This window comes from Thamnophis elegans, chromosome 1, assembly GCF_009769535.1.
Source record: "Thamnophis elegans isolate rThaEle1 chromosome 1, rThaEle1.pri, whole genome shotgun sequence".
Classification (NCBI taxonomy): Eukaryota; Metazoa; Chordata; class Lepidosauria; order Squamata; family Colubridae; genus Thamnophis; species Thamnophis elegans.
Window position 1 is genome coordinate 27,652,576 of NC_045541.1, and position 20,698 is coordinate 27,673,273.

At 41.6% G+C, this 20,698-nt stretch overlaps 1 protein-coding gene across 1 annotated transcript in view; it reads right to left on the reverse strand.

Annotated features, from left to right (window-relative positions):
• Positions 1 to 13,405, reverse strand: part of NOSTRIN (nitric oxide synthase trafficking) — a 43,204-nt gene extending 29,799 nt beyond the window's left edge. The window contains exons 1-3 of the mRNA XM_032238650.1: positions 13,379 to 13,405; positions 8,930 to 9,015; positions 2,142 to 2,225 (exon numbers count right to left, since the gene is read on the reverse strand). Of these exons, the coding sequence (XP_032094541.1) occupies positions 2,142 to 2,225; positions 8,930 to 9,015; positions 13,379 to 13,405 (197 nt within the window). The remainder of the gene's footprint in view (positions 1 to 2,141; positions 2,226 to 8,929; positions 9,016 to 13,378) is intronic.
• Positions 13,406 to 20,698: the final 7,293 nt, after the last annotated feature.

Genomic DNA, 20,698 nt, shown 5'->3' on the forward strand with positions numbered 1-20,698 from the left:
GGAAAGCTCTCTAATGGCTTTAACTTAGGGACTTTAAAAAAAAAATACGGAGAAGCTTCCCAAGTTTCCTGTGAACCTCTCCCTGCAAAGGAGAAGACCCTGGTTCCAATTGACATGAACTTTGCACCAAGCCTTTTCTTGCATAGCCCTCAACAATGTCTAAATACAATTGTTTCTAACAGATTGCCCCTATCTGATATAGGGTACGGATGAAAATCTGTCATCTGCACCTCTATAACTGTCTAGTTTGGTTCTGCAACCCACAAAGACAGAAACAGACTTCAGAGGATAATCAGAACTGCAGGAAAAAAAATTGTTACCAACCTGCCTTCCATTGAGGACCTGTATACTGCACGAGTCAAAAAGAGGGCTGTGAAAATATCTATAGACCTCGCACATCCTGGACATAAATTGTTTCAACTTTTACCCTCAAAACTATGCTATAGGGCACTGCACACCAGAACAACTAGACACAAGGACAGTTTTTTCCCCTAACACTATCACTGTGCTAAACAAATAAGTCCCTCTACACTGTCAAACTATTTACTAAGTCTGCATTACTATTACTATTAGTCCTCTCATTGTTCCTATCACCCATCTCCTCCCACGTATGACTGCATGACTGTAACTTTGTTGCCTGTATCCTTATGATTTAGATTGATTGTTTCCTAGTATGATTTGATTGCTTATTTGTACCCTATGACTATCATTAAGTACCTTATGATTCGAATAAGAAGAATGTATCTTTCCTTTCTTGTACACTGAGAGCATATGCACCAAAGACGATGAGCCGAGGTGGCGCAATGGTTAGGGTGCAGTACTGCAGGCCACTTCAGCTGACTGTTATCTGCAGTTCAGCGATTGAAATCTCACCGGCTCAAGGTTGACTCAGCCTTCCATCCTTCCGAGGTGGGTGAAATGAGGACCCAGACTGTGGGGGCGATATGCTGACTCTGTAAACCGCTTAGAGAGGGCTGAAAGCCCTATGAAGCGGTATATAAGTCTAACTGCTATTGCTATTGCTAAGTTGAAATGAAGAGGCATGTAGCTGCCAATGTTTCACTCTTGACAGTTTGTTTAATGATGATTCAAAGCTACAACAGCACTGAAAAAATTGACATGGCTGTTTTTCAGTTATGACCTTTGCAGCATCATACGATCAAAATTCAGATGATTGGCAACTGCTTCATATTTATGACAGTAGCTATGTCCCAAGGCCCTGTGATCACCTTTTGTGACCGTCTGACAGTCAATGGGGAAGTCAAATTCACTTAACAACAGGATTACTAACTTATCAATTGCAATGATTCACTTAACAACTGTGGCAAGACAGGTCATAAAATGAGGCAAAACTCACTTCACAAATGTCTCACTTGACAATGGAAAATTTGTGGTCGTAAGTTGAGGACTACCTATACAGAGCTTCAGGATCATTTGCAGAGAAAAAGGAATCAACTGGGCCGATATTAAAAATATTCCATTTTCGGTTTGACATTGTAGAAATGGGGAGCAGCGCGAATTCCTTGTGTCCAATCACATTTGGCCAATGAAGAATTCTATTCTATTCTATTCTATTCTATTCTATTCTATTCTATTCTATTCTAATAGTAATAGTAATAGTAATAGTAATAGTAATAGTAATACTAATACTAATTCTAATTCTAATTCTAATTCTAATTCTATTCTAATTCTATTCTATTCTAAAATGAGAAGAATGATTCCCATTTGTGATTGGGGACTATTATCAATCCACAAAAGTACTATAATAGTCAGTGGTGCACATCAATATAAAAAATAGCCGGAAAACATTTGGGAGCCTACGACATCCCTGTGGTTCCTCGCAATCTCCTTATTAGGATGCAATTGTTGCGGTTCTCAAATGGGGAAAAAAATCAAGAAAAGCTGGTCTCAAGCACAGCAATGCTTTCTAATCATCAGAGCTCTTGAGTTCATACCATTTGGTCGGATAACGTAACTACAGCATGTCCAGGAAGACAGACTTCCTTTTGTCACACCCAGAAGAGAAGAAGACTTGTAATCTTGGAACGCCAACAACCATCAAAGGTAACATATCTTTACCCTTGAAGAAAATCCTGGACCGGGGCGGAGGAAAAGAGTGTAAAAGTAGAGTTAATACTTACTTCACTTTTATTTTAGTCAGCATTTTGGTAAGCTTGTTTGCCAATTTCTCCAGTCCTTTACCATATGTAATCTCCAAACTAGTTCTGTAGAGGAAAGAATCAACGGGCACTCATTCCTCTTAGAAGTTAAAACTTTGGAAACTTCAGCAAGGGAGGGGAAAAAATGAGCATTGTCTATGTGGGTGGGGGTGGGGGTGGAGAGAAGGAGAAATGGAGAGACAGGAATCTATACAGCAGGAGTTAAAATAATACAGTAGTTTTAGCCTTGGCCCAAACTGTGCTAGAGCCTGTGCAAGCCAGATTCTTCCACTAAACAGTCTAATAAATCTCACAAAAGTCAGACTTGGAGGAAGTTAAATATGTGAAAACAAAATGGACAAATCCACCAGTCCAAAGATAATATTAAAATGCATAACTTCTGAGAGTCTGAATCAGGGGCACCCACAGGAATGTTTCTATGGGCAGAAGGAAAAAAAAATTGGAGGCTATGCTTGCAATCTCTCTCTCTCTTTTTCTCTCTCTCCCTCCCTCCCTCCCTCTCCTCAAGTGACATCTAGGAATCAAGGATTATGGCTCATCAGTGTAGGTTGGCAAATGTCCTTCCTTGCCATTGCTGACATTTTCAATCATGGGCACTACATTAGAATGGACACTTCCCTTTCCTAAAGGATTTCTCAACTAGAATTCATTCATGCCTTTAAAAAATATTGAAAGGAAAGAATTTGATTTTTTTTAAAAAACACAATAAAATAGAAAGAAACTGAACACAGAAAGAAATTATGCTTTACCTATAACCACCAATTCATCTGCTCTGCAACTGCTGGAAGCAGGGTGGTGTGGGGACAGTTTATTTAACTATACCAGAGGTGGTATTCAGCCGGTTTGGAGTGGTTTGGGTGAACCGGTAGCTCCGACAATCTGACAATCAAAGCATGCATGTACGTGCAAAGCACTCTCTCACCAAACCGGTTGTTAAACTGGCAGCATCCCACCACTGTGCTGTACCCAGTACTGGTTTTATCCCTATAGCAATAGCAATAGCAATAGCAGTTAGACTTATATACCACTTCATAGGGCTTTCAGCCCTCTCTAAGCGGTTTACAGAGTCAGCATATCGCCCCCACAGTCTGGGTCCTCATTTCACCCACCTCGGAAGGATGGAAGGCTGAGTCAACCTTGAGCCGGTGAGATTTGAACCGCTGAACTGCAGATAACAGTCAGCTGAAGTGGCCTGCAGTACTGCACCCTAACCACTGCACCACCTCGGCTCTTGTGCATGCACACACACAAACACACACACACACACACACATCCCTCCAAAACAACAACAATGAAGCAAAATATTTAAGCAGTTGCAATAGGTCATTTAGAAGTGGTTCGATTGTTGCTAAGTTTTTAAGAACTACCAAATGGTTTACATTCTAATTCAATAAATATTTTTTTTAAAATTTCCAGACAGCATGAATGCATCACCGATGGATAAATAATTATTTAGTTGTGCTTGGAAGGATGTTAATGGGATTTTGTACTTTGTTTCAAAGAGTACTTTTTCTTTTGCCGACACCTCTTTAGGGGAAGGAGGGTGGATTTGAACTTTTCTCAAAACAAACGGTTTTCAAAAACCCCTTCCTCTTCCAATACATGCCGCTCCCTTGTACTCGACAGAAACTATCTGTCATTCTGGAAATTTCATCCTTCCCTGCTGCTCTATAATTCATGTCACTCAGCAGCTCATATTAAAGTCGGCACTGCTCTCCTAAGAATTCTCATTTGCACTGTCATGAATCAGTTATGCCCTGTTTGCCCTCAGCACTCATGTAATTTACATGAGAAAATTGGTTTCCGTCTCTCAGCCACTCTTACTGGCTTCGACTGGAACGTAATTTATCAAACATGCTCCTTGAATGAGGGTGGAGCAGGAGAGGACTGTAAGAAAACGTATACGACAAATAACGGGAAGGCAGTTAAAACAGTTATTACAGCCAGAGGTGATATAACTGGATCCTTGGAAGGCACTGATCACAGATCTGTATACTGATTCTGACACAGATGTACATAAGTTGAGCAGTTTCTCTTGTTTATTCTTGATTTGATAATAGCAATAGCACTTAGACTTATATACCGCTTCACAGTACGTTACAGACAGGGATGGGCTTCAAAAATTTTAGCAATGGGTTCTCTGCCCGGTTGCTGGGTTGGCATGGCCATGGTGGGTGTGGCTTAGTCAACCTCCTGCACCACTGCATTTTTGCCCTCCCTGGGCTCCAGAGGCTTTCCTCGAGCCTCCAGGAGGGTGAAAATGGCCTTCCCAGACTCCGGAGGCCTTCTGGAGGCAGGAAATGGACCCATTTCCGGCCTTCCTGAACTTCCAGTAAGCCTGTTTTTCAGCCTCCCTGAGCCTCCCCGAGCCTCCACGCATGCCCTGCACTTACCTGCATCCCAAACGGGTCGTGTGGAGACTTCTGGGAGGGGAGGGGCAGAGTGGGCAGGGCCAGCCAGGAGTGGGGGTTCTCTGAACTTCACAGAATCTTAGCTAGAGGTTCTCCTGAACCCCCAGCAGCCCACTCCTGTTTGCGGCCCTCTCTAAGCTGTTTTACAAAGTCAGCAAATTGCCCCCAACAATATGGGTCCTTATAAGTTACAACTGAATATCTAAAGCAGCCTCTGTTGAACTGCTCTGAGATTGGAGTAATGCTGGGTTCATGAGTATCTACACTATCACAGGCAAGTGGGGGGGGGGAAAAAAAACCCTTAACACACACTTCAGGAAAGCCACATACAACTCGGGAGTCGCAAGCTTTGCAGGCAGGCAAAGTTCGCAGATCTTGTTATCTTTTGTTTCAAAGGCTAAGATGACTGCTCAATTCACTGAGATTAAGAATTTTGAAATTAATTTAAATGGCAGCTTTGAAACAATCCTCAGTTGAAATCAAAATGGCATCAAATAAATACTTGGGGTTGGGGAGATCCCCGTGTTCTATGATGCAATCTAGAATTGAAATGTTTCTGGATGAACTGGTAGAGCAGCTATGTCTGACCTTACTCCAATAAATTGTATATCTGGATTAATTTTTGAACACGGGTTTTGTGTGAACACAGCTCTTTTGTATACATGTATGGCTTACTGTGTTAGGTATGAACATAGATATTGTACTTTATTCAATAAAGGTAAAGGTTCCCCTCGCACATATGTAGTAGTCATTCCTGACTCTAGGAGATAATGCTCATCTCTGTTTCAAAGCCGAAGCGCCAGTGCTGTCCAAAGACATCTCCGTGGTCATGTGGCCGGCATGACTGAACACCGAAGGCACATGGAACACTGTTACCTTCTCATCAAAAGTGGTCCCTATTTTTTCTACTTGCATTTTTACATGCTTTCAAACTACAAAAGCTGGCACAAGTAACAGGAGCTCACTCCATTATGCAGCACTAGGGATTCGAATTGCTGATTTGCCTATCTTTCTGATCGACAAACTCAGTGTCTTAGCCACCGAGCCACCGCATCCCTTACTTTATTCAATAAACCATGATTAAAACCAACCGTGACACACTGCAATGTGCGAATCCAACTAGTTACTGAGCCAAATACTTGCTTGATTCAGAATCAGACTGTTAAGAATAGTTTCAGCTCCTAAAAAGTTGTGCATTTTATTTTCTCAGTATTATGAAGAGAGAGGGAAAAACCTTCTGATGCTCCAGCATCCATGAAAGGAAGAGCAGTGATTTTTGTTCAACTTCATTTCCCCCTCCCTTTAACTGCACAGATAGTAAAATGTTTCATTCTATTTATAAAAGCATCACTTTCATAAAGACATCTCATACAAAGGAAGTCCTAAGGTTTAAGATGCAAGACAAATCTTCAGTGGAGTGGCAATTGCTTTTTGAAAGGTAAAGCTAATAAAAACCATGGTGCTCAAAATATTTGACAAGAAAATGAATTAGGTTTTCAGGATGAAATAAGCTGCAGCTAAAAGTCGTCCATCTCTCTCTTCGGTGGATAAGTACATCTGAGTCAAGCTTATGGAACTTTTGTTATGGAATAGAAAAATAAACCACAACTGCTACAAAAATGTTTCCTAACCAAGGGATACAACTGATAGGAAGGAAGGTAGATTTCAATTGAATGTCATCCATTTTAAATTAAATGGAACGGTTTAAAATTATTCCATATTGAAATCAGTAAAGCATAAAAATTATAGACAGAGTTTCCCATGCTGTAAGATGTTATTCAGATGAGGGTGTGGCTATTCTTACATAATTCCCATCTCCAGAACAAAATCATGTAGGATGAACCAAGCTGAGGATCTGATTCAATAGTTCCCATGCCAATCAAGACTGGAAAAATGTGGCCCTCCCAAATGTTGCGAGACCGCCTACTGCCATACACCTCCCAACGGCCGATAAGATCCCACAGGGTGGGCCTCCTTCGGATACTGTCAGCCGGACAGTGTTGGCTGGCGGGCCCCCGGAGGAGAGCCTTCTATGTGGCTGCTCCGACCCTGTGGAATCAGCTACCCTCAGAGGTCCGGACCTTACCCACTCTAATGGCTTTCAGGAAAGCCGTTAAAACATGGCTGTTCCGGCAGGCCTGGGGCTGTTGACCTTATTGTTAAGGTCCAGCCCCGATTAGAACGTATATGTGTTGTGAATTTTAAACTATTTTTTATTTATTTTGCTTTTCTTTTTTTCTTCTTTCATTGTAAGCCGCCCGGAGTCCTCCGGGATTGGGCGGCCTATAAATTTAATAAATGAATGAATGAATGAATGAATGTCCTGTTGGATTTTAGTCTTTATTTAATTTTCCATAATTATTTTGTATTATATTTTTAAAAACTTTTTTATAATTCTATAAGCTGCCCAGAGTTGCTGCAACAATGAGATGGGAAGCATGTAAATTTAACAAATAAATAATATATAAAATGTGTCAAGTAACTAACCTGCAGCAGAGTGACATGTGGAGCGCATCAAATAACACTAGAGGTGATCAAAATAAATACAGCAATGGGGGAATTAGAGCAGCTGTCACCCAGAACATATTTTCCCCTTGTTACAAGAGCTATCACAGTATTGGCTTTCAATTAATATCTGAACTGAATTCAAAGGTCTCCTGTTTAAGATCTTTAAAATGCTGTTGAGTTTGGAAATGGGGTAACTTATAAACAATTCTCTTCCATGGGAGTTACCCGTTCCTCATAATCATCCACAAGACACATTGATCCAGTATTTCACTCCTTTTTCATTTAACAGAACTTATTTATTTATTTTTTGTCACCTTGATCATTTCAAAATAGATAAGATAGATGCTAAATAGATGATTGATTTCACTTGTATTAACAATGTTCTGCAGAGCTTGTGGGTTTCCCCATTGGCTGGAATTTGCTCCACCATCTCTTGAAATTCAGTTGATGTAACATTCATAGGTCTCTAAAGGGGATTTGTGCCTTGTTGGCTCAGATGTCTTTTGCCTAAGACCGTGATGGCATGGGTGCCAGAGGTGGCACGCAGAGCCCTCTCTGCTGGCACGCACGCCATCACTCCAGGTCAAATCTCTGTGGCGTTTCTTTCATGAGCTTCTGCTTCCCTGCACAGAAGCTCGTGAAAGAAAAAGATCTTACCTCTTGCTGCACTGCCGGTGTTCGGATGCCCATCTGCTGCACATGTGCACATCCATGCACATCCATGCATGCATACGCCCACATGTCCATTCATGGACACACCTTTCATGCAGACGCACACAGTTTGGGCACTCAGTTTCTAAAAGGTTTGCCATCACTGCCTAAGACCAGTGAAATGGAAGCACCCAGCTGATTCCAGTTTATAATGCAAGTCGGGTTGATTTGAACTTCCTTGGCTCCTTATAATCTACCTATGGAAATGACTTTAGCATTCTCTTTGCCTTCTCTCCCTTTGGCATTTTCTCTAGGTCAAGAGATTTAATTTCTCTTTTAAATTAATCATCCTGGATTGCTATTTCTGCAAATTCAGTTGTGGTTAGTTTTTACTATCCAAACACGCCAAGTTCTTAAACAAATTGACAGTCTTGTAACCAATCACAAATAGAAATAAAAATCTTCAATACTTTCCCTATAAAAGATGTGGCTATATGAATGTTTGGGTAACAGCAGGGGTGGGCTGCTGAGGGTTTGTATGGGTTCGGGAGTACCTATAGCTAAGAATCTGCCCAGTTCGGAGAACCCGCAAATCCCACCCATGGCTGGCCCCACCCACCCTGCCCTGCCCCTCCCACCTTGCCTCTGCCCTCCCAGGAGTCCCCACACAGCCTGTTTGGGATGCCAAGTAAGTACACAGCCTCAGGACCCCGGGGGAGGACATTTTCAGTCTCGGAGAGGCTTGAGAAAAGCCTCCAGAGTCCAGGGAGGGTGAAAACACCCACCCACCAGCTGTGGTGCAAGAGACTGACTAGGCCATGCCCACCATGGCCACGCCCACCCTGCAGCCAGGCAGCGAACCCGTTGCTAAAATTTTTGAAGCCCACCCTGGGTAACAGTATATGAGAGCACACTATTGTCAGGCCAAACCTCACAGAAAAGAAATAAAATCCAGGTATACAATATTATTCTGAAACTTGTCTTTTCCCTCCAAAGCATTAGCTGTCCTTGTAACCACTGGGTGAGTGAGTAAATTAAACACTCTTTGCAAACAATGCAGAGTCTCATTTTTAAAGCCTGCTCCACGTGGCACCAACTCTCTCTTCCTTCCCAATTTTGAAAACAAAAACAAATTCAGTTGCAGAAGTCGTTGCATTCTTCCAGGCTGTTCATACATACCTCTGTTGAAGGATAGATAAGAGTTGCTTGCAGTGATTATCTCCATTTTTAGAATACCCTTTCAGCACTTGGTATGCCTGATCATGCTGAAACACAGCACAGGGACTGAGTCACTTAGAAGGTTTAACATTTCACAATATTTCAAGCCTACACTAGGATGGCCGGTTATGTTGTTCTGGCACAAAGCATTTGGAATTGTCTGTACCTGCCTGGGGTGTGCTATTGTGTGTTTGTGGGTAGTGCGGGAGGGGGGGAGAGGAATGAGTGAGTGGCAATGATTCTTCCCAGCAGGAAATATTGGGAATAAAGGAGCGGAAAGTTAAAATAATAACTTATTTTGTAAACTGATGAACCAGTGAGACAATACAGTGCTCAGATTTGCACAAGAATGAAAAATTCTTTGCACAAGAATGCAAATTCTTTCCGCTACTAAGGTGCAACAATTTTCAGTATCTGATATTCCATCCAAGAAACTGAATTCCCGGCCTACGCACAAAGAGATGTATTTACAATCTCACCACACCTTTTTTTTTTAGCATCCACACAGTAGGTGGCTTGCTCAGTTGCCTCCCACTTTCTGTCCTTAATGTATGAATGATGTTAATTTTTGAAAGCATTCCAGCTTTAATAAAACTGAAAAGCACAAAGCTTCATTTCATTTATTATTATTATTATTATTATTATTATTATTATTATTAAATAATTATTAAATAATAATATTATTCATGGTGTCCCCTCTAGGCATTTTCCAGATTCAGCATATTGCCCTCCCCAACAATCTGGGTCCTCATTTTATTGACCTCAGAAGGATGGAAGGCTGAGTTAATTTTGAGTGGGTCAGGATTGAACTCCTGGCTGTGGGCAGAGTTAGCCTGCAATACTGTATTATAACCACCCTGCCACCAAGGCTCAAATACATTTGATGCTGTAATATGGATATTATCCTCAAGGATATTAATGTTCCTCATTTGTTTTTGCAATGCATCTACCCAGGATAGAGGATTGAGGGTATGTTTCTTTCAGGTTGTTGTCGGGTCAATATCACCCACTGATGAAGCTCAGAGAAAAGAGTTACATATGGTTGTGATAATTATTTGAAATAAAGGTTCTAGCAAGGATTAGAATCTTATTGAGGCAGGAGAAAAATGTGACAAAATCAATGATTGAACAAATAAAGTTTTCCAACTATTAGGAAGGGCACTTTCATTTCATTTTCTATAACTCTGTTCCAATCAATCAGAGGAATTTTTGTCTTAACGCTGCCTGTAACTTTTTTGCAGACTTCTTGACCTGTTATTTCATTTCATTTCATTTCATTTTAATTTATTTGTATGCCGCCCTTTTCCCTAAGGGGACTCAGGGCGGCTCACAACTCAAGAAAGGAGGCGAATACAAGCAGAGTTACAAAAAGTATAAAAACATAAAAACCATACATAGTTAAAAGCACAACAATCATACCATTCGAAGTGGGGCAGCGAGTCTTTAGCCCCAGGCCTGTCGGAACAGCCAGGTTTTAAGGGCTATGCGGAAGGCCTGGAGAGTGGTGAGGGTATGAATCTCCACGGGGAGTTCGTTCCAGAGGGTCGGAGCAGCCACAGAGAAGGCCCTCCTCTGGGTAGTCGCCAGTCGACACTGGCCGGCTGATGGAATTCGGAGGAGGCCTAGTCTGTGGAATCTAATTGGTCTAGTGGAGGTAATTGGCAGTAGGCGGTCTCTCAAGTACCCAGATCCAATACCATGAAGGGTTTTGTAGGTGACGACTAGCACCTTGAAGCGTACTCAGAGATCAGCAGGCAGCCAGTGCAGCTTGCGGAGGATAGGTGTTACGTGGGTGAACCGAGGCGCACCCACGATCACTCGCGCGGCTGCATTCTGGACAAGCTGAAGTCGCCGAATACTCGCCGAATACTCTTCAAGGGCAGCCCCATGTAGAGCACGTTGCAGTAATCCAGCCTAGAGGTCACAAGGGCACGAGTGACTGTTGTGAGAGCCTCCCGGTTCAGGTAGGGATGCAACTGGTGCACCAGGCGAACCTGGGCAAATGCCCCCCTGGTCACAGCTGACAAATGGTGTTCAAAAGTCAGCTGTGGGTCCAGGAGGACTCCCAAGTTGCAGACCCTGTCTGAGGGGCGTACTTATTTGAATGATAAAGTGTAGTCTTTAGAAAAGTTAGACACTTCTGATGTGGGATGCAGGTGGACAAATATTGGTTGGCAGAGGGATATAGGAAGCTTTATAAATTTTGGACCTGCTTTGAAAGAGGGAAAGGAAGCTATTGTTGTTGCAACAGCAATGTATGGCTGTGAAAGTTGGACCATAAGAAGGGTTGAGCGCCAAAGAATTGAGGCCTTTGAATTACGGTGCTGGAGAAGACTCCTGCAAGTCCCTTGGACTGCAAGGAGATCAAACCTGTCAGTCCTAGAAGAGATCAATCTGACTGCTCTTTAGAAGGCCAGATCCTGAAGATGAAACTCAAATAGTTTGGCCACCTAATGAGAAGAAAGGACTCACTGGAGAAGAGCCTAATGCTGGGAAAGATTGAGGGCAAAAGAAGAAGGGGACGACAGAGAATGCGGTAGCTGGATGGAGTCACCGAAGCAATAGGCATGAGCTTAAATGGACTCCAGAGGATGGTAGAGGACAGGAAGGCCTGGAGGAATGTTGTTCATGGGGTCGCGATGGGTCGGATATGACTTTGCAACTAACAACAATAAACTAGGGGGGCAGGATAATATGTGTTTTCCTCCTTTTTTAAATTCATATTTTTTTCAACATTTCTGTTTAGTTTTTTCTCTGTTTAATTTTTTTTCTTTTGGGTTTTGTATTTTAACCTTTTCAATAAAAAATAAAATATTTTTTTTTGTTTTTAAGGAAACTTTAGGATGGTACAATTCGGAAATGGGCCCAGGGCACAATTATATTTGATTAATCAAACTCCTTCAACTTCACCTTAGATTACTTAAACATTATTCATCTGATTGTTCCCATCAATTGGATAACTCCCCCACCACCCACTGGTTATTTTTGGGTGCAGGTTGTCTGCCAGCGTTTCCCATAAATTTCCCACCTACTAGTTTCAGCCAAGCAAAGAAGAAAAGAGCTGTTCAAGGAGAGGGAAGGCTGAACTGGGAAAACAGGTTAAGTTTGGGCAGGAGGAGGATTCTGGCAAAGCTGTGTTTTTAACACGAGCATTATGTTAGTTTAGTGTGATTAGTGTGATGTTACCCATGTCATAGGATCATGGGGTTTTGCATGATTGGGACCAGTAGTGGGTTCCTACTGGTTTGGCCCGGTTCGGCTGAACCGGTAGTCATTTGGCGGCCTGGGTCACTGGAACTGGCAGGCCTGCCAGCGCCATAGGTGCAGCCATCTTGTTTTTGGCTTCTGTGCATGCACAGAAGCAATTTATAGTACTGTGCATGTGCGTGCAGCTTGCATCAAGTGTTGCACATGCACAAAGCGTGCACACACACGTGCTGCACGACCATGAGCAAACCGGCAGTAGCGGCTGCTGGAACCCATCCCTGATTAGGACGCTAGGTTGGAGGTTAGCAAGCCCAGGTTTGAGACCCGAGTGCTGCCATGGGGCAGGGTGAGCTCTCATCTTTTGCCCCCAGTTTTTGCTGGGGACATAAAAGGAGCCCCCAACTAAGCACCCCACCAGTGGTGGCTTTCAATTCATTTTACTACTGGTTTCCTCGTGCGTGCATGCACAGAAGCATCTGGGTGGGTGGGCGGGGCCTTCAGCAGCCGCCACTACCGGTTCGCCCGATCCAGGACGAACTGGCACAGACCCACCTCTGCACCCCCCCCACCCCCAGCAACAGTGATGTCACTGGCTAAATCCTTTCATTCTTGAAGTGCCTCGGTGTTTTTAACACAAGTGAAAACAAAACAAAACTTTCAAAACTTCAAGAACGCCCACCAGCTTCAAAGACGAGACTGAAACCAACAAACAAAACATTCAGGAAGCTGCTATGCTGCTTGCGCTCTTTCCCACTGGGTTTCTTCTCCTGCACTTTCTTTTTATCTTTCATAATCAACATCTTCATTTTTCCAGGTCATCTCCAGAATGGACCTCATCAGAAAATCAAGATGCCAGAGGTGAAGAGTAACATGCCTCCGCAGGTTAAGTCTGCACAAAAGCAACTGAGATGCTCATTGTTATCTTAAGGAGGAGTGAGCAAGTTGGAGACAGAACATCTGAAGAGTAAAAGATAAAGAGGGAAGGGTACTTAGAGCACGCAGGAATCTATGGCCGGCTGCTCAATCCAGAAGCCAGCTTCCAGGTAAGAGCCCTCAAATGAGTCCTGCAGGAACAAGGAATTCTTCCTGCTTGCCTCCAAGCCCTTTGGAAACTGTCCCCTTTCCAAGCAGACATCCAGTCTTCTGGTCAAAGGGGGGGAAAAACAGGAGACAATTGCACCAAAAGGCCCAGGTTCTACTCACCATGCAGCCAGCAAGTGGGTTCTTCATTCTGAGCTGCCTCCTATTGCAGTAGCATTTCCAGTTTGGTCTAAGACTGAGGCTGGGTGTTTCACAGCAAGCAATGAGGTCAGATGAGCAAAGCAAATTCAAAGTAATTAAGGGACTAGCCCAATGGGTGATGTGATGGTTATCCAGTGTGCTTCCTGATAGACGAGGGAAAACCAAAAGGCTTGAAGAAGTTTGGAGATTGATTTCTGAGCATGTTTAAAATGTTTTTTTATTATTATATGTTTTATTGAGTCCTTCATCTTTAATAAACATAAAAAGTCAATGTCTATTCCGTGTTTCCCCCAAAATAAGACAGGATCTTATTTTCTTTTGACCCCCGAAATAAGTGCTGGGCCTTATTTTTGGGGAGGTCTTATTATTTTTGAGGTGCAGGTGGCGGTGAGCATGGTCACCTCATGGCTGCTGCTGTGCTGCAATATTTTCAGGGAGGGCTTATTTTAGCGCATGTGCTCAAAAGCCCGATTGGACTTCTTATCCAGCGAGGTCTTATTTTGGGGGAAACAGGGTATTAAGAGCATGTTGTCTGAGTACAATTCGTTTTGAATAATAAAGGCAATACATATCTAATTTTATATGTCTGAACAGCAGCAAGAGTTGTTTTTGCACAACGGTTTAAAAAGGGAAAGATCCCTTCGGATGGAAGCATTATAAAAAAATTAGATTGTGCAGATATGGACAGACTAACACTAAAAATAAAGGAGAAGGAAGAAACACTTTTTAACAGGGAATTTGTTTTATCAATAGCTAACTAACAGAAACAGAGGTTAGAAACCAAAAAGGATGAAGAGAATTATATTTTAAAAAGTTTTTTTAATACGGATAAGCTACTATGTGACTATGTGATTATTATCAATTATATGCATATTATGATTATCTTTATGTTTACCATCTTTCTGTTACTCAAAATGAGCATTTTTTTACCAGCACTGTACAATGAAAAGTGATCCTGCTAGGGTAGAGTGGGCAAAAAGTTGGGTTAGAACTGATCACCTTCCCTCGTAATTCAGATCTTCGGTCATAAAACTCAGTAGGTGACTCTGGATCAGTTATGTGTCTGAAACCTTTACCACAGATGGTGAACTTGAAGCATCCATACTGGACTGCACACAGTAAAGCCAGAAAATCAATGTAGCAAACACTTCTGTTCAAGTTTTCCAAGCAGCAGAACTGAATTATATTGAGTAGCCGTCTCCTGTTACATCTTCCACAACTTCTCCCCCAAAGTACTGCAGATCCTCCCTTGATGTGATTCCATAAGCCCATGAAAGTTGTTTTAATTAGTGACATTTTCTTCTCTTGGTGTTTTCCATAGAAACATTTTGGAAATAAATGCGAGAGCCAAGCAATAAAGAAGAGTTTTATTTTTGTGTCCTGCTTCTTAGCTTCTCCTTGGATCAAGGTAACTGCTAAAGACATTCAACTTGACTCCCAACTCTTAAGCATATTGTTCAGCCTGGACTCATGAAAAGGCCCTTGGGAAGCACCCAAAGAATGGAAAGTCAATGCCTGTAAGTGATATAAATGGCAAAGAAGCTGCTGATAAATGTTGGATAGTTGGGCCATTTTTGATGTCCACAAGGAAATGTGTCAAATGGAATGGAATTGAATGGAGCAGAATAGAATAGAATAGAATTCCTTAGTGGCCAAGTGTGATTGGTCACACAAGGAATTTGTCTTTGGTGCATATGCTCTCAGAGTACATAAAGAAAAATAAAATAGAATACATTAATCAAGAATCATAATATACAACACTTAGTGATAGTCAAAGGTTACTAATAAGCAATCAAATTATTCCTTATGGGAAACAACCAGACAGGCATTTCTGCTGTTCCCAATCTTCTCTCAACCCACCTTCCAAGCATATTGAACAATTCAAGGTGTGCCTATTTTTCAAAAGCAAACATAGGCAAGGCACACCTAGGATTATGCAAGCTGTTTTCATTCAAGGTGTAGTAGGAGAGGGTTGAAGATATCATAATACTGGGAAACCTGTTAGGTAGCTAGCTAGCTAAAAGAAAATATGACCAGACTATCTTAAGGACCACCTATCTCTGATAATTTCTGCCCATCCTGTACAATCAGGCAGATCAGGCATAATCTAATGTTATCAGTGAGGACCAGGAAACACACTTTTCTCTCACAGCACTTGTCTCTGAACAGTATCCTCTCTGACATCCCTATGGTCCACACCCTGAAAGTGCTTAAGAGGTATTTGAAAACCTGGCTGATTCCACAGGCCTTGAATTAAGATGAGAGGTATGTCTGTCATTGAAATTTTTTAAGTTGCTTTGAATGTTTCTCTTCTAGACAGGTATCATTCTTTTCGTCGCTTTATTATTCTGTTTTGAATGTTGTATACCAGTGGTGGGATTCAATTTTTTTTACTACCAGTTCTGTGGGCGTGGCTTGGTGGGCGTGGCAGGGGATGGATACTATAAATTCCCCATCCCTCCCCACTTCAGGGGAAGGTTGCTGCAAAATCCCCATTCCCTCCAAATCAGCTGGGACTCTGGAGGTAGAGAATAGATGGGGGAGGGGCCAGTCAGAGGTGATATTTACCAGTTCTCTGAACTACTCAAACTTTCCGCTACTGGTTCTCAAGAACTGGTCAGAACTTGCTGAATACCACCTGTGTTGTATACTGCTCAAAATCTTTATGGAGCTGGGTGGCCTTCTAAATTTGACAGACAAATGAACAAGACACATTGGTTCAAGAACAATAATTTAACATTGTTTGAAGCAGGACAGGTTTTTGTTATTTTATGTGGTTAAAATTATGATTTAGTGTGATATGTAAAGCCATGCAGCCTGAAACAAACTCCATTGTGTTGAATGTTGAGAAAAAGAACATGATTTGATGTTTGCAGCATAACAGAAGTCTGAATCCAAACAGGCTAAACTACTATTCCCAGGCAGTCCAATTTGTACTAAACATATTCAGTAGCTGTGGAATATTAAACCGAAAACAAAAATGGAGGAAGGATGAGGAACACTGCTTCTATCTCTTGAGGCTGAATGGTTCCTTAGTTCCCCAAGTAACAGATCTGCTCAGGGTGTTGGTACAATATATTTTAAAACAGATCCATCTTGTACATTCTAGGTAAAGAGTGTTGTTCTTTTAGAGCTTCACCTGAATACATGGGGATACAGGTGAGGGGATAATGTTCTCCAGCCCCTGAAAGTGAGATATAACTCATTGGCAGTGGCGTGATTCAATTTTTTTTACTACCAGTTCTATGGGCGTGGCTTGGTGGGCGTGACAGGGGAAGCATACTGCAAAATACCCATTTCCTCCCGATCAGCTGGGACTCAGGAGGCAGAGAATAGATGGGGGCAGGGCCAGTCAGAGGTAGTATTTACTGGTTTTCCAAACTACTGAAAAATTTCCACTACTGGTTCGCCAGAACTGGTCAGAACCTGCTGAATATCACCTCTGCCCATTGGCCTGGAAACAAATACCTCTCTTAATACCATTTAAGAGTAGTGTGGTACTGTTAGGTCTCACGGTACCTAACTCTGGTCTCAGGAAAATAAATGTGTTGAGAAATTGCACAAATCAAAGAAAGGACACCTCTAGGTGCTCTGACCTATCTTACTATATTTGAAATTATTAAACAAAGAAGCAACAACAAGAATCCATCTTTATCTTTATTTTCAGAAATGCCTTTCGTCATTTTTAGAAGATGAAGAAGGGTGGCAGTGATGCCTCATTTGGAAGGGATTGAAGGGAAATACTGTATATTCTTGAAGGGACTCCTGAGTGGTAGACACAGTGATGGACTTAAGTTATGAAGACAGGAAGGCAGTCTCTACTGTCAAACTGACTCCAACAAAGAGTTATTGGGATACTTTCAGTTGGGTTTCTACACCAAGCAGGAAATTCAATCAAAAGCAAAGGATGAAATTTAAGGAAATCTACACCAAGAGTCCTTAGTGGCTTTTTCTATACATTTCTATACATTCTTTAGTGGATTTTTCTATACAGTTCAAAAGGTCTTGGGAAATGGGAGCAGCCAATTTATTTTTTGCCTTCATAGAATCACTGAATTATCCTTCTAGTATTAATTCTCCCACTAAGAAAGCCTTATTTTGAAGGAATGGTACGACTCAAGACATCCACAGATTTTGCAAAAGTGATTTTGATCCGAGATTAAAACATGTCCTTAGTATTGACAATGGTGCCTGTTCAATACTAAGAAAATCCTCTGCTCACTAAAACAATGCCCAGGATGTGCCTCTTGAGATGATTTTAATAAACTACCCTTTCTGAATATCTATCTCATTGACGGGAGGATCTTCCATTTGGGCAAGTAGAAATTTCCACTGATTCCTCAGTTCTCGATCTGTTTCAGAGGCATAATTGCTTTCGGGGACAGCAGCAAATGGTGACGCATCACTTTAGGAAAGTGCTGGATCAGATAGTTTTTTCAGACAGGATATGGCTTGTATCCAATGTAAATAGGAACTAATATCAGCAACACTGGAAGTTTTAAAGAAGAAATTGGCTAACCATTTGTTTGAAGTAATGTAGGGTTTCCTGCCTAACCAGGGGGTTGGACTAGAAGGTTCCACCACAAAACCGTGTTCAACTAAAGGGCACTCGATGAAACCGCGTAGCTGACGTCATCACAGCGCGACAACAGTGCGGAGAAAAAAGCACGCTGTAAACGCTAAACCTAAAACTAACTCCTAAACCTAAACCTAACCCCCCTAAACCTAATCCTAACCCTTAACCTAACCCTAACCCTTAACCTAACCTTTAACCTAACCCTAAACCTAACCCTTAACCTAACCCTAAACCTAACCCTAACCTTAACTTGAATCGGCTTGCTTTCAAAGCGCTATTTAAAGCGCCCTTCTTTCTCCGTGCTCACTGTTGTCGCCCTGTTGATGATGTCAGCGACGTGGTTTTGTTGAGCGTGCTTTAGTCGAGCACGGTTTTGTCGTGCCACGGACTAGAAGACCTCCAAGGTCCCTTCCAAATCTGTTATTCTCTTCTCTTATTATGGAAAAGACATTTCCATACTGAAATTCTCTGAGTTTTTATGTGAACTTTGCTTTGCCCAAAGAGTTACAGTATTCCATTTCTAGCCTGACTTTCAATCAAGGAACATCAAGATGGTAGGAGCAGCAAGGTCCATGCAGCTTTCTTCCAGCACTATCCAAAGCACCTTATTGTGAGTTGTGTACAACTATGTTCCTGGTGCCTGAGGTCAGTTTATTGAACATATGCAAATGTTTCCATATACTACTGGAAGGTAAATGGTTTTCGTGTGTGATGCTCAATTATAATGTGCTTTAAGCTAATCATGCTTTATGGCTTGGCATGAAGTGGGAGTCCAGCTCTCGCGGTTTATGCAACAAGTAATAGCTTAGTGTGTGTCTGTGAATCCAACCCCTGGTCCATCTGCTTAGAGGACTTCAGCCTAGGTTCAGGCCTTAGGTTTCTCTCCGCAGTCATTTAATTAGAAAGAAGACAAGTGAAAATAAAAGTCCTAATGCTTAGTGTTTATTATGAAAGTGTTTTCAAATCTAAATTCACAATATTGATTGATTGATTCCAAGAATTTCAGAAGAATGGTTATTTTTATATTTACGACAAAAAAGGAGAAAGAAGCAAAATCCAAGGCTACACACATTGTTCTCTTTTTGACCATGGAATATGCCAGTTAAGTTCTGATAGTTCTAGGAATTTCTCAGACTCTTCGATTGTCTTGAAATCTCAGCGGGGGAAATTACCACTTTTGGTCCTGAGCTGACCAACTGAATATGGCACAAAAAGGATGTTCCCTTTTGCGGTAGGTTGCACTTTCCATGCACACCTGTTGTGCCCCCCCCACCTCCACCGTATCAGATTTGCTTGAATCAAACTTCGTTTTGATCTGATTGTCATTAACCTCTGATTAGGATCACCTTATTGTAGCACTAATGGGCAAGGCTAAAGCGAAGGTCGAAATAAATACTACCAACATGAAAACAAAGGGAAGCCATTTCCCAAGTATGCAAAGCTGAGCCAGGCACTTAATTTTCATTTCAGTTAAAAACATGCTGCGATGGAACCTACACCAAGAAAGCTTCTCCAAAACCTCAAAGACAATTCTGAAAGAGAGAAACTAAAGCTGGGCAGTTTAGCAGCAGCATCCCATGTATCCAAGGAAGACTCTTGTAGTAGAATAAGAGCCCTTTTGATTGTTTTTGATTTCCAGATGGCTGGATTTGGAATATTTTGGTCATTCCCACAGCAGCATACAGAACTTTTAATTTATGAGAATCCAGGAATACAAAGAACATAGCAAACAATAATGAAATAATTATTAATAACAAGAGAGAAGAAACTATTCCATCTGCTTCTTACAGAAAAACAAAGTTTATGTTATGGTGAATATGTGTACATATATGTGTGTGTATATGTGTGCTTGCACACAAACACACCTGCACATACACACACCTATTAATTTGTGATGAGAAGAATGCACATTAATAGACCTAAATGCCAACTTTTGGCATGTATTGTTAAAGTGATGACAGGCTGTCTAATTGACCTGCACCATCAGCATACTGTGTAACGTATATCTTTTTATGTAGTGTGTAAGACAAGCTAAAGAAACCGGCATTCAGTTAGATAATAATTTGCCCATCATTTATGGGAAACTATAGCATTCATTGAGCACACAACCACGCTCAATTCCAGCTGTGGAATAACTGGAACCAAAGCATAGCTTCATAGGCCGTCAGTCTGAAGAAGGTCCTCTAGGATCCCAGAAATGTATTGGATCATGTGTGAAAACGGATGGTTAATATCCTGGTCTAATAATCCCAACTCGAGTTTTTATTCTGCTAGAAGATGAAAGAGACCTAACTCCATTTGTCAGATACAAGGAAGAAACCCGCTTCAGCATGTGACAGGAGTAGGGAGGAAAACACATGTTAATGCTTCTCAGAAGAATGGCTCCTAGCTAGATGTCATTAGCGACTAATATCTAATATTTTCTCCTTAAAAATGAGGAATGTGTATTTTTGTTTGTGGGATGTGCAAGGAAGAGAGAGGAAGTGAATTCTGGGATGTATGCACCTTTCCCTCCATTGTACATAAATTTTCAGTATGAACTAGTGCATGTGATTAAGCTCCAATTAATGGTACTATTTAAAAACAGTAGAAATTTGGGATATAAGAGAGGAAAGGAGTAAGTTGTCTGTGTAAGGGCTGAATTACAAGATGAGCGCAAAGATAAAGTCACCCAGACCTCTATGTTGGATCTTAGGTAAACCATA